The 11,550-nt window shown below is 35.3% G+C and overlaps 1 protein-coding gene across 1 annotated transcript in view; it reads right to left on the reverse strand.

Moving 5' to 3' along the window:
- Positions 1-6,468: 6,468 nt before the first annotated feature.
- Positions 6,469-11,550, reverse strand: part of LOC107723952 (kinesin-like protein KIF21A) — a 69,443-nt gene continuing 64,361 nt past the window's right edge. The window contains exons 33-34 of the mRNA XM_016532683.1: positions 9,063-9,262; positions 6,469-7,036 (exon numbers count right to left, since the gene is read on the reverse strand). Coding sequence (XP_016388169.1) covers positions 6,946-7,036; positions 9,063-9,262 — 291 coding nt within the window. The 3' untranslated portion in view covers positions 6,469-6,945. The remainder of the gene's footprint in view (positions 7,037-9,062; positions 9,263-11,550) is intronic.

Genomic DNA, 11,550 nt, shown 5'->3' on the forward strand with positions numbered 1-11,550 from the left:
AACTTAGAAAAATGGCTTTAAAGATTTTTATTTGTCCAGAAAAATTAATTATGGGTAGGACACTGGAAATCTGGCAATTAGATGTTTTAATGAAAATGATCTCAAACTTTATTTTTACCGCTATTTTGAAGTTATTGTAGGTAGCCTACTCTCTGCAAAAAGTGAGATGTCAGGCCAAGGCAAAAGGCAGTAACTTCCACATTATATACGATATTTGGGTGCTGATCACCATTTACAGAATCATTATAGTAACATCTATATAAAATCTAGTGATCATTACAGGCTATAACATATAGTAATGTAATTCAATTTTTTTTCTGACCATAACAACCAGACAAAAAGTTAAACGTGAGTGGATACCATTTTGCAACCAATTTATTTGCAATGTTCACTAACATTAAAGGATGCAAGACATACTTAGCCTATTGTTTTTACATCGAACTGAATGAAAATAGCTTAACCTATAAGAACAACTTGCGGATTGATGTGAACGCCAGCAGGAATAATGCTCAGAATGATTGTGAATTAAACATCTCCGATGACGTTCATTGCAATGTTTTTTATCGAGTTACAAGAAAAGCTAGGAAACGGATACGCTGTCATGGCATTCGACTCCTCACACATGCAGAAGTGGGAAGCCCTAGACTGAGAGCTGGCATCTGCATTATATATAAAAAAAAACTTTAAAGATTATTTACGATTAATTATTGTTGCCAAGTTATCTAGTCGTTGCTTTACAGTGCTTTGTTATATGGAGCAGTTTGTTTGTCTAAAAAGAATTGCAGACAGATGTATGAAAGTACACAAGTCACACCGTAATTTAAAAGCGGCAGACCTTAGTTTGTTAGATCGCGATCTATCTAATTTGTTTGTCTAAAGAAGTGCCGACAGATGTATGAAAGTACACAAGTCACACCGTAATTTAAAAGCGCAGACTTTAATGTACAGTAAAAACAGAGGCAGAATACCGTATAACTCCAGGCTGGCACAGTAATATTGACGAACAGCTAAACAGATGCAGAGCACCGTAACTTAATTTGAGCGATCTAAAACAAAGTCAAAGAGCGGTAACTGATGATACTGTGTTCTGCCTTGGTTTCTCGTGGGCTTTTCTCCAAGATACTTATACACATGATAAAGGAGGTCATATATGTTTCAAAATTATCAATAACTAATTTCGACCAAAAACGAAGTTATTTTGTCTTTGCACGGCAGCAACCAGGCACCTCCATAGACTGTATAAAAACATGGACGTAGTGTCCGTGACGTCACCCGTAGGTTTCCAAAGAGCGTTTTTGAAGCTCAAAGTGGGCGGAGCCAGCCGTCGCCATCTTGGCAGCGCGACACCGCGCGTCACTCCCAGATAATCGAAAATGGGCAAAGAGGCGGTCACTTCCGTGTTGGCTTCACGAGAGGAGCGGGAGGTTGCCCTTGGGCACCTCAGCTTCACCCACGTCCCGCCTTTTTGCCCATTTTCGATTATACGGGAGTGACCCGCTGCCAAGATGGCGGCGGTCGGCTCCGCCCACTTTAGGCTTCAAAAATGCACTTCTGAAACCTATGAGTGACGTCACGGACACTATGTCCATGTTTTTTTTACAGTCTATGGTATTCACACGCACTTAATCTCTCTCTCTCCCTCTCTCTAATAACCGCATTAGACTGCATTAATAACTGCGTAAGCCTGCATATCAATGGCTCAAGCCTCTGTTATCAGCTCTAAAATGACGTTTTGGAATTTGCAACGGAAGGTTTGGAATAAGGTGCGTAAAAAATTAGTTCAACCCACACAAGATTTCAGGACGGAAACATGTCAAATGTCTTGAAACAAATCATCTGAACAATGTCTTGATGTGTGGTTGTGACTCCAGGCCGTTAAAATTATTAGAGAAATAATGCACTCCTGAAGTGGTTATGTGGCCACGTCGCCGCACCTATTAATGGAATGGTCTTTCTCAGTTCTCAAACAAATTAAGAACTACATTAGATTTTTGACTGAATGCAAGCGCTTATTGCGATAGAAAACACTGCAACGGTTTCCACTGGTTAAGAAATATTTTTGTTTGCTTGGGTGGTAATATTAGGTCTATTATATTAATAGGGAAGGGGGCCCAAAAATTTGTTTTGCCTATGTCACGAAAAAAGGTAAATCCGGCCCTGCCTGTATCAAATGAAGGCCCTCCTTCTGAAATACAAAATGTGCTGTCATTGGTTAGCTGGGTCAGTGTGTGCTGTGATTGGTTAGCTGGGCCAGTGTGTGTTGTGATTGGTTAGCTGGGCCAGTGTGTGCTGTGATTGGTTAGCTGGGCCAGTGTGTGTTGTGATTGGCAGCACTCGGCGCCTGGTCGGGAAATGTCATGCCCCTTACCATAGAGAGCTTTGAGAGCTTTAGTGTAAATATTGCATCAAAATCAAATTTGATTTAATAGATTTAAACCCGGAAGATTGTAACCACTCTAAGTTCGTCTGCCTTGGGAAAACTAGCACGTCTCCGACATAGAATACTTTTTTTTTTAGCAAGGATGCATTAAATTGATCAAAAGTGACAATATCTGTCTGTCTGTCTGTCTGTCTATCTGTATGTGGAAAATAATGTGTTTTTTGAACCTTAAACCACATAAACACATTTCATTACACCAAATACACAAAATAATGTTCTTTTTAGCAGCATCATATGACCCCTTTAATAAATTCCTATGACCTATTACCCTGTGTTGGAAATACAAAGGCACAATTCCTAAGCAGTCTCTTAAATAATATGAGATCATAAAAACTGTATGTAATTCTAATGAAATAATACCATTCTGATGGATATTATTATATATTGTGTTGGAAATGGTTTTGGAGAAGAGCATGTCCCACTGCAGGACTCCGCTGTCACACTGTGCCATTTCATGTCACCGCTTCATACTTTCATCCATCAATAATTAATGCATTCAGCCGAGTAACGACAATGGGATGATGCCGCGTTTCTGTCTGTTTTGACATTTGCAGCCAAACATAAAAGAAAGTTTTTTCTTAAAAGAGAATGTTTGCCAGAGACAGCCAGAGATGATAAATATTTCACCATGATTTAATGCGTCTATTAAGAGGCCCGTGTCACAGAGCAGGAAGCCGCAGTCATTATGATGCAGCTGTTCTGCATTGAGAGGCCGGGTGTGGAAACTTCAGGAGGATATTCAGCGATGTGTAGGACAGGTGCACACGGCCACACTGATGGATTCCACACATTAAAACATCCTGCATGACAAAAGAACTTGTCTACCTAAAGAATAGAAAGGATGGAGCACACAGAAACACACAAACCACTGAGCCACGGTTAACTTCACCTGATGATTGAACAGGCTCTGCTAAACACATACAGAAGAGCATTACAGTGCTCTATGATGCAGACTGAGCTCAGTTATCATGCTGCGCTCTAGTGGCCTGTATTAGTAATCCTTTTTTAAAACATACAGTTCACTTAAAAAAAACAAAAACAACTCACTGTTACTATATATATATATATTAATAGAAAGTTGAAATGAACAGCATTTATTTGAAACAAAAATCGTTTGTAACATTAAAAAATTTTTTTTGTCACTTTTGATTAATTTAATGCATTCTCACTGAATAAATGATTAATTTCTTTCATTTTTCTATTTTACCTCAAAGTTTAAATGATAGTGTATCACAAAAAGTATGCAGTAGTGTTTCCACAAACAAACAGACACAAGTGTGACAAACATGCAAAAAAATAAGAAATCAGGAAGGGTGCCAACACTTTTTCACACCACTGTATATAAATAAAAATAATAATTGGTAACATTGATAATAATAATAATAATAATAATAAATGTTTCTTGAACACCAAATCAGCATACTGTATATATAAATCATAAAAGCAGCTGACAGAATTAAATATGAAAATGAAGATTTTGCAGTTTAAGTAAATTATTTTGATTATTATTTTAATAAATATAACGGTAAGCACAATTTCCAATATGGTTGTATAGGAAACTCCTTTTCAAAAATATAAAAATAATAATTCCAAACTTATTCCAATAAAATTAATAGTGTGCATACAATGACATTATAATCATAATCATCATAATTTCTCATTTTCATATAGAGAGTTCTGTGAACTACTTTTATGAAACTTTTTGGAGCTGGACAGCTTTTGTCACCATCCATTTTAATTAATAATATAATAACAGCTGCACTTCAAGAGTAGTTTTTGACAGATGACATTTAATTCAATTGACATCTGACATTCAAATCACTATTGGGTCGCCATTGTGTTGACGACGAAACCTCCAGAGTAAATCTCAGACGTCATCGATACAGAAAGCCAAAGCGTGGCTGGAAAACCAAGAGCATTAAACACCAGCTTACAAAAGCTTTTAAGTCAGTCTTCATATGTTTATTTCATCGAGCACAATGCCGGGAGACAGTCTGACATGTAAACTAGCACATTTACTGGAGGTCTGGGAGAAGCACTGCTCTACAGAGATGAGTGGTACAGGCACGAGTAATTCTCCTCTCACGGCTCAACACAGTAGATAAATAGATACAGAACAGTGTCTAGTGTGTTTATCTGAATGCTACACAGACCCAACAGACATGAACAGTGGTGAGAACGAGGTTAATGGAGTGACAGCAACACAGAACGAGTGTGAGGAGAGTGATGTGTGACACAGAGCACTATAATGTTACGGTCTACACTGAGAGAGTATATATATGTGATACTAGCAGAAGGATGATTTCACACCAAAAGATTTACACTGACACCAAACATGAGCTCAGTTAAGGTCATGGGGATTCCAGTTGGGTGAAAATAAAGATAAAAAAAAGTCAGGGTCATAGTTCAACCTCAAAAAAATAAAAAATTGAACAAAAATAAAAAAATAAACATATAATAATAATAATAATAATATTTAAAAAAAATCAGAAATAAGTAGTTATATTTTGCAAAATAAAGTCAATTTTAAAGACCTTTTTCTTGGAATTATTTTCATGAGTTTTCCCCCCATTTTCTCCTCAAATGTTAATTACTTACTGTAACGGGTCGAGATAATCTATTTTTTCTGTCTTTTTTTTTTGCAGCTCTATTATAGAATAGAATAGAATAGAATAATTCTAATTCTCAATGGTGATTGTTATACAGTACCAACACAGTATTTATAATAAATATATTACTATTATTATCTAATACATACAAGTGTATATATTCAATCAGCTTAAATTAAAACATAGTTGTTTATGTATTCTATTTAATGCAGCCTTGCTGAGTATAAGATCCTTTTTTTCCTAAAACATCAAAAGCAAAACAAAAAAATTACAATTATTCTAAACTTCTAATAATATAAATAATATAGGATAATTTGGCCATTTTTCCCTGATTTTTTCAGAATTTCAGAATTCATTCACTCTCTCTCTCCTCCATGGAACACTAAAAGGATTTTTTTTAGCAGAAATAATTAGCCAAAAAAAAGTTTATTTTGTTATTTGTTGCAATTAAATTTTATAGACAGAGAGACATAGATAGATAGATAGATAGATAGATAGACAGACAGACAGACAGACAGACAGACAGACAGACAGACAGACAGACAGACAGACAGACAGACAGACAGACAGACAGACAGACAGACAGACAGAATATAATAATAATAATAATAATATTTTAAAAAAATCAGAAATAAGTAGTTATATTTTGCAAAATAAAGTCAATTTTAAAGACCTTTTTCTTGGAGTTTTCCCCCCATTTTCTCCTCAAATGTTAATTACTTACTGTAACGGGTCGAGATAATCTATTTTTTCTGTCTTTTTTTTTTGCAGCTCTATTATAGAATAGAATAGAATAGAATAATTCTAATTCTCAATGGTGATTGTTATACAGTACCAACACAGTATTTATAATAAATATATTACTATTATTATCTAATACATACAAGTGTATATATTCAATCAGCTTAAATTAAAACATAGTTGTTTATGTATTCTATTTAATGCAGCCTTGCTGAGTATAAGATCCTTTTTTTCCTAAAACATCAAAAGCAAAACAAAAAAATTACAATTATTCTAAACTTCTAATAATATAAATAATATAGGATAATTTGGCCATTTTTCCCTGATTTTTTCAGAATTTCAGAATTCATTCACTCTCTCTCTCCTCCATGGAACACTAAAAGGATTTTTTTTAGCAGAAATAATTAGCCAAAAAAAAGTTTATTTTGTTATTTGTTGCAATTAAATTTTATAGACAGAGAGACATAGATAGATAGATAGATAGATAGATAGATAGACAGATGGATAGATGGATAGATAGATACAAGGTAATGACAATTAGATTTTTTTTCTATTATAGTAATAAGAACTGTGGGGAAATATGCATAATTGTCATAATGCAACAAAACAAAACAAAAAACATAATGTATTTAAATAGCCTTCATGCTAAATTTCTTTTTTTTTATATATATATATATATATATATATTTTGAGATGAACTATGACCTGGATATGTTATAGTGAGATTTCACTCAGTTAGTCCTTAGACTCTAGCGCTCCATAACGCTCTGTTTGCCCGGGAATATTGAAGCCAGCTACAGAAGATCCGGTTCCTCTTCCTCAACTGAACTCTGCGTCAACATGACTGTTTTCACTGCCATCTTCTTGATTGTTAGAATTAACCGATCTGACATGGTTATTGTAAGGACAAGGAGCTTTATTTAGCAAGTGACGTTGACTTCACCTAATTGTGGGGCATCACTAAAGACGCAGTGAACTCTCGGAAATGTCCAAAGGAACCATAGTGAGAAGATTCCGATTCGAGTAGATTCTGTCGGGATGTGTGTGTTGAATGCCAAAGAGTCAACTGGATATCCATGTTTTATTAGTGGGGTCAAAGTGCAAATGTCTTTGGCAGCTGTGTTACCGTGGTAACACTGCAGTTGAGTTGAGTCATCAGTTACTGACGGCCTCGTCGATCGCGTCGGCCACATCTGCGGCTCCATCCAGACTTCCTCTCGCACGCCAGATCTTCACTGTGCGGTCACTGCAGGGTGGAGCCAGAGGAGAGTCAGAGTGAGTATCAACCAGTGTAGGGCTGCCAATTCTAAAGAATGTAATGATCATTCGGATTCCAGTTTTACACAACAATCCTGGGCCCTCATTTATCAACAGTGCGTAGAAAAGAAATTTAGAAATTTGTCCTATGAATGAAATTTAGAATGTGCCTAAGTACAAGAAAATCCGTATTTATCAAACGTGCGCACGCAGTTCTTACGCACATGAGTAAGCAATCATTGTTGATAAATCCCACATGTGCGTAAGTACCATGCTCGTTCACGTTCATTTGCATTCGGAAACGCCTCCAATGAAGCATATATGGGGACAACACCTCCCTTTATAAATCATGTAAAGTGTGTGTGTCCTCACCGAAATCATGGCAAAGAAAGCGGTACCGACTGAGAAGCCGTTCTGTGCTCTCACTCTCAGCGCGGTCTTTGAAAACACGTTCTCTACGGAGCGCATTGTTTGCCAAGTTTTCAAATAACGCAAGATAAGCCATTGCACAGTCTGAGACAAACATTTGTCACAGCTGTCTTTTATAGGGTTTGACACCAGTTACACAACTTGTCTGTTTAAAACTAGACAAATGATAAATTGAATGTTTTATAATTAAAGGAAACACAGGACATATGTGGGTTGCATAATGCGTACTGTGACACACTTAAATGCTTTGTATGTGTAGTGTCGCTATTCTACCACTAGATTCTCTGCGTAAGCATGCTCAGAGGTGTGCTTATATTTACATACTTTTCTACGTATAAGTACAAGTTGGTAGATCCCACACTTTGCGTGAAACTGTTCTTACACACACATCTGTGCGTATGCACTGTTGATAAATGAGGGCCCTGGATATGTGTTTTAGTACTTTTGAGGAGGAAAGCCCCTCCAAATAATGGATCCTGACTGTACAGAAAACAAAACACATACAGTATACTAGATACTAAACATAAATAATACTATTTTTTAATTTGTTTTTTCAAATAAATATTTATTATTTATTAAGCCCCATTTATTACAACAAACCTTATACGTTTGTTTAATAAATATATGATAAAAAATAATAACCAGTAATAACACTGTCAATTTTGACTTCTCAGATCATTTAATTTTTGACATGAAGTGAATAATAGATGAAAAATAATGACAGACCGATTTAAAACAATAACTCATGAGTTTGCAAAAAATGCATTATTTAAAAAAAAACAAAAAAAAAACATGGGTCATGCTGTATTATTGTTGTAGTTTCTGTCCACATCAGTGTTTTAGTATCATTAAGATACTACTACAGTTTGCACTAATATTTTGAATTACTTTTTAGTTTTGTTTCAGTTAACATTTCACAGAACTTTGTGAAATTAAATAGAGTTTTTGATGGGTGCTATTTTGATATTATTATTTTGATATATTATATAAATGTGCTGCCTATACAAAAAAGAAAAAGAAAAAAGAAAAAAAAGCAATATTGTGAATTGTACAACAAATTGAATGGACTTTTTATTTGAACTCCTAAATATCCCAACGTTAGTTTTGCTATCCTTTGTTGTCTCTAGAGTAGAAGAGGGCTACAAACAGAATTTAAGAGCTTGTAAGTTCAGTTCATTTCCTTGTTTTATTCGATTCAAATGATCCATTTAAATGAACTGACTCAAAACTCTGATTCAACAATTCTTATGCATTATCACTCAAAAATGTTCATGGAAGTGTCCTCAGGCAATTGACATGCGTTAAAATGTTTATCATTGTTTATTACCATAAATTATACCGTTACATTGGTGCATATAAATGGAAATTATTAAATATCTTTCTGTTAATATAGTGCAAAATATATGCAAACTAGGTTATTTTTTTACTAGACTTTTCATGTATTTTACTTTGAATCTACTTTGCAACAATATCTGTAAAAATGAGGGCCCTTTGATTACACAGCAAATGACCCAGTTCAGCTTTAGTTCTGAATTTAAACCAGTTCTCGATTCCCAGTCGCAGTTTCACGTGTGTGTAACACTCACTCTGATGCGGTAAACAGATGGCTGCTGTTGGTAGAGATGCTGTTGATGGGGCTCTCATGGCCTCGGAGTTCTCCCAGCAGACTCAGGGTGTCTGTGTGCCAGAGTTTGAGAACTCCTCCTCTACAGCCACTCAGCAGGATGGGAGACGCCGGCACGACGCCCAGAGCACAAACCCAGTCACGATGAGCGTTGGGTACCTGCTGTGGAACAACCAACATGTCAACCCATCAAATCCTGGACAAACACAAACACAGTTTGAGTCCTGATTGATTTACTTCCTGATGAGGTAATTACTCTTCCTGATCTCATCCTCAGATTAATCAACTGATTGGCTAATTGTCCTTGTGGAAGTTACTACACTTGCATTATAATGTTGCTAGAGTGGCTCCAAGAAGTATATGGACACTTAAGCCCAGTGTTGGGGTAACATGTAATAGCATGTAACATATGCTGCTGCTGCTGCTTGAATCCGGGTTTCTGCAGAGTTTTTAAGATCAAATTTAAGACTTCACAAGACCTATTTTAAGACCTGCACAAATTAAATTAATATAGCATGGTGCTACACAACAAACCCATACAATCTCAAAATAAATCAGGAATCTCAGATTCTTTTACTTCATTAAACATTCAGAAATGTCTATGCTTTACTACTTTCAGCTGCTCATTCAAAAAGAGACATAACGTAACGAAAACATAAGCAATCATTAGTCATAAATGTGCGGTATTCACTGATCGTGAACTGCTCTGAGGCCACAATCCTGCTGAATGTGCAACAGCGTTTTGTTTATTTGAATCATAGCCATTTGAAGTTTAATAATCTATGCATCACATATCTATGTATCATTTCTGACATGTATTTAAAAAATGATTTAAGTCATAGATCTGAGATGAAAAGTCAAAATTCGTTTTTTAAATTTTAAAATAAGTATTAATTATGAAATCAAAAGTTGAAATTATGACATACGTTGAAATTGAAATAAAAGTCAAAACTGACATAAACCACAATTAAAAGATTAAAAAGTCAAGTTATGAGATAAAAAGTCAAAATGTTGACATTCTAAGACAAAACTGAGGTAAAAAAAATCTAAATTATGTACTACAGTAAGTCACAATTATGAGAAAAAAAAGTCAACATTACGACATACTAAGTCAAAACTGAGACAAAAAATTTAAATTATGACATACAAAGTCATAATTATGAATTTTAAAAAAAGTCATAATTATAAGATAAAGCTTTTTTCTTACATGGTGGAAATGGGCTTCCATACATCCGTAACGCATATCTGTATCGCTGTTTTTCTGACCCCAAATTTAAAGCTACTTAAAATGATAATTAAGACTTTTGTTATACTGTTTAAGAGTTATTATGGCCTTAAATTTGATCAAACAAATTTTAGACTTTTTAAGGCACTGTGGACAGGGTTCCCACACTTCTTGAAAGTACTTGAATTTTAGACATATGGATTCAAGGCCTGGAAAGTACTTGAAAACAAACATAGGTCCTTGAAAGTGCTTGAATTAAATTTGAAATAAATTTAGTTTATGGCGCTATTTAAAAATTGTCCTATATGTTCTGTCAAAGACCGAACAAGCAGCACTAATGATTAGGGGTGGAGATGGGGGAGCGCGAGAAAAAAACTTGTGTGATTTCAGTTATTTAAATCATTTAATATTTCTGTATTCAAAATTTTATATTTAAAACATTAATCTCCACATGAATGTATGAATTTAATTGCACTCATGCCACCTCTGAGTCTCATTAAACGCCTGAAAATGTACCTACAAGCCACTTTTGTGTTCTTCTGTGTCACATGTCACCTCGTATTAGGAAGGCTAATTTTTGATCAGAATTTGGATTCAAGGCCTGGAAAGTACTTGAAAACAAACATAGGTCCTTGAAAGTGCTTGAATTAAATTTGAAATAAATTTTGTTTATGGCGCTATTTAAAAATTGTCCTATATGTTCTGTCAAAGACCGAACAAGCAGCACTAATGATTAGGGGTGGAGATGGGGGAGCGCGAGAAAAAAACTTGTGTGTGTTGACGCGCAGCCTAGAGCCCTGAGCGGGACAGTTTTCTTAAGCCCGCTCCCGCTGAATTTCTGACCATTACCGCCCTCTCCCGCAACGTGTGTGTCACGCTCCCGCAAACATTCTTATTGTGTATCAGTATATTAGATCCGTGCATGAGGTCTTAAAGAGACAGCAGCCTAAATAAACCTGCTGCTGCCTTTCATTATACAGTGTTATTTTACAGTTGAGTATAAATTATAGTTAGACCTAACTGAAAACATTTATTGTTTGTGCTATTGATGGTCATTAATTTATTTGTTCTTATTTTATGTACTATTGTCTTTTTTAGTTAAAATAAGGCCATGTTCACACGTGTATTTTTACGAGTTTTTCCTTCTTAAAAAAAAATCTCCGTCCACATGAAAACGCAAACGCGTGGTCCATGAGAAATAGTCCTGCCACCACAGCTGGAAAAA

This window comes from Sinocyclocheilus rhinocerous, unplaced genomic scaffold (genome assembly GCF_001515625.1).
Source record: "Sinocyclocheilus rhinocerous isolate Xijiao unplaced genomic scaffold, SAMN03320098_v1.1 scaffold63, whole genome shotgun sequence".
NCBI classification, from domain to species: Eukaryota; Metazoa; Chordata; class Actinopteri; order Cypriniformes; family Cyprinidae; genus Sinocyclocheilus; species Sinocyclocheilus rhinocerous.